At 37.1% G+C, this 3,302-nt stretch overlaps 1 protein-coding gene across 1 annotated transcript; it reads right to left on the bottom strand.

Annotated features, from left to right (window-relative positions):
* Positions 1 to 1,086: 1,086 nt before the first annotated feature.
* LOC149265831 (WRKY transcription factor 42-like) lies at positions 1,087 to 2,723 on the bottom strand. Its single transcript, XM_089393930.1, has 3 exons — positions 2,589 to 2,723; positions 2,233 to 2,340; positions 1,087 to 2,124 (listed from the first exon to the last, which is right to left on the bottom strand). Exons 1-3 carry the CDS (start codon positions 2,721 to 2,723, stop codon positions 1,588 to 1,590), a joined length of 780 nt encoding a protein of 259 aa, XP_089250056.1. The 3' UTR covers positions 1,087 to 1,587.
* Between the last annotated feature and the right edge of the window lie 579 nt (positions 2,724 to 3,302).

The raw sequence follows: 3,302 nt of genomic DNA, 5'->3' as shown, positions 1-3,302 counted from the left end.
GTATCATGGGTTTATAATATTAATGTAATGGGTATATAATATTATTAATCCCCTGGATTTATAATATTAATCATTTGGTTTATCTCTCTCTCTCTCTATACATATATATATATATATATATATATATACCTATTCCAAAATACAACTTCATTGATGACAAATCTATTAAATTCATTTAGAAATAAAATGAATAATTTAGATGTGAATATATAATGCTATTTATTTATTCACTGTATAAATAAATAATACTTATTTATCTTCAAGAATATATATATATATATATATATATATATATATATATATTATTGATAATAACTAAATGCTATTAATTTTCTATTTATCAATTATAATCGCTCTTAACACAATATTAAGAGCATAGAATTTGAGTGGGCCTAATAGTTAAGAGCGTGTTTCCTCCTAAGAGGTTACAGGTCCAAAATGAGGGGGGGTAGAGTATGTATGTATTCATAAACTTAATAGTCAAATCACTGCATGGAGGTGGGTCCCTTGTCCCACAAACAATGGGGGGTCTCATACACCAATTTGGTGTCTGGCTTGGCCATGACCTTAAAATTGGATAATAATAATAATACAACTTGAGTTGGTCTAATGGTTAAGAGCATTTGTTTCCTCCTAAGAGGTCACATGTTCAAAACCAAAGGGGGTGGAGTATGTATGCCTTCTAGACTTAGTAGTCAATTCATTGTGCAGAGGTGGGTCCCTTGTCCCACAAAGAAGAGGGTCTCATATACCAATTTGATGGACAAATTGTTTGTCACTCTATAATTTGCTCATTAGATACAACAAAAAAATTGCCCTATAGTCAAGATGCTTCTTTTAGATTATAAAAATGTATGTGAAAATCATTATTAGTAAATCTATTTTGAAATTCCAACTATAATCAGTATGAAATTTAACATTTTTTGTTTTTTTAAACCTGTTAGGACTATTATGAAATTTTAAATTTGTTTGTCATAAATTCTAATAAGTGGTTTAAACAGAAATTAATACAAAATCACAGAAATTAATACAAAATCAGATCAGCACTTATTTATTGTCACAGTTCTTTGGTCCATGTATAAGAAAAGAATGGGGAGAAAAATTGAAATAATTACATCCTCATTATTTTCACACGGTTGTCATACATTTTATACAAATTCCCGTCATATGAAGGGAAAAATAAATTTGAAATTCCAGGCCGGGCCAAGGGCACTTTTGGGGATGCCACTCAATTAGATGTGGCCAACAGGCTCATTAAGCTCATTGACGCCTTCCTGTCTCCAGTAGGTGGATTATCTCACATATTCAATGACAGGCGCACGTCCAAAGTCAGGATTCGTTCAGTCAGTGATTGCAACATTAGGCCATTAGGCTACCTTGACTGCCTCCCGGCGACAGTGGAAAAAATAGTGGTAAAGTCGATTTCGACATGACACCACAATGGGTTAGCTTCATTGATTCAGCCCTACTCCTCAATTCGCTGGTTTTCATCTCCCTCCAGTTAACCATTTTAACCCATGGCATGGGTCTACAATACAACCCAATTTACGAGAGATTTCCCACACAACAATTGCAGAGTACACGAATCTAAGCAAATGCCTTCTGAGTTGAACCATTGGTGCATTGCCTCGCAGGAGGGAATTTGGGCATCATTCCCCTGACTGGATCACCCATCTCGAGCAGAGAACCGGCTATGGCTACAGATAGGGCTGCAGTGAAGTTGGGATCTGCCTTTATAGAAGCCACATAATCCTGCATCATTGAAGAATAATTTCCCCTTTCATTATGATCCGATACCTGGCCCAGATCGCTAGGCAATGGACTCGAGTGTTCGAATCTGGCTGCTGCTAAATGTGGAGGCTGCAACTGTAATTCTGGTCGACTGGGGCGGTCGTCTGTGAGGTCGAGCGTGATTGTGGGAAAAGTGCTGGAGGTCGACGCTGTGGCAATGCAGGGTATAAATTGGTTGTCTGCAACTACATTTTCTGTATTCATCCCCTCACCAATGAGCTGGTTGGACGAGCCAGCGTGCATAACAGCCATAGCCAGAGGACTCACAGAATGAGTGTGTTCGCCTTCGTAGGTTGTTATTACAATGGTCGGATCTTGTGCACATCTCTGAACCTGCTCAAAAATTTTAAATTAGGAAACAGAAAACCTAATTCTATGTATTTCAAAGTCCACGAGAGGAGGAGTAAGCGATTTATTTGGGAGAAAAGGAGGAGATTGTACCTGTTTTTTCACTGGGCAAGCGGGCGCCCAGGCACATTTGTATCTTGGAAGTGGATTGTTTCTTGTCATCTTTTGCCCATACTTTCGCCACTGGCAGCCATCGCTTCCCTGATTTTAACAGATCAGATCAGTTTATTATATATGGTGGAAAGATAAAAGAATCTTCAAAAAAATGGATTGTGAGAATATTTATAAATATTTGGGAATTTCGAATTTTTGGCTGAGAATATTTAGGAATATGAAATTTTATCAAAATAAAAATTTCATACAATTTACTTTATTAAATTTCAAAATATTTCTAAAATCTAATTAATTTGAATGCGCCATGAAACCACATAAAAAAATTATCTGATTACCGCAAATTTCTCGGATCTTGTCCGCACTGCTACGATTCTCTTATTCGCGGCTGCCCTCTGTTCGCGGAAGCCCTTGCTTTGGACATGAAGCTTCTTGTTCGGCGACTCCCCGTGATGGCAATGGCTCTCATCCATCGACGAGTTCCTTTCAGGCTGTCATGAGTTCCTTTCAGGCTGTTCCCGGAGCCAGGTGGCGCCACCGCGAAAGTATCCATTCATAATGCACGTTTCTGTGACAATCCCTTTGGATATTTTGAAAGAGTCAATGGTCGTCCTTGCCAACGCACAAGGTCAAGCCATAGGGTTGACAGCTTCTTTCTTAGAATCCGATCTCATAACCTATCTTTAAAAATAGATTGTTTGGACTGATAGTACAGATTGTTGGTGTAAATCCACATGTTTTAAATTAAATTGGAGTTCCAGAAAGTCAGTCCAGAGCTTCCGCTGAATTACAAATGAGAACTATTGTTTTGAAATTGTTTGAAATCCACTTGTATCAAGTTGGCGTATCAAATATTCCCTAGCTTGATGTGATGTGATGTGAATTCCAAATCAGATGTATTAACTTTTAGAGTGAATAAGAGGTATGGAATCCATTGTTTCCCGATGAGACTTTACTCACCCGCTATAAAAATTGAATCCTTTCGAAATTATATAACACACTTGAATTTTAATTACACAATTTTAAAAATATAGTATCATTTGAGTCAATGT

This window comes from Pinus tabuliformis, chromosome 6, assembly GCF_031772625.1.
Source record: "Pinus tabuliformis cultivar Carrire ecotype Pingquan chromosome 6, CPIR1, whole genome shotgun sequence".
Taxonomy (NCBI): domain Eukaryota; kingdom Viridiplantae; phylum Streptophyta; class Pinopsida; order Pinales; family Pinaceae; genus Pinus; species Pinus tabuliformis.
Note: the sequence above shows the minus strand (reverse complement) of the source record. Positions and strands in the feature narration are given on the sequence as shown.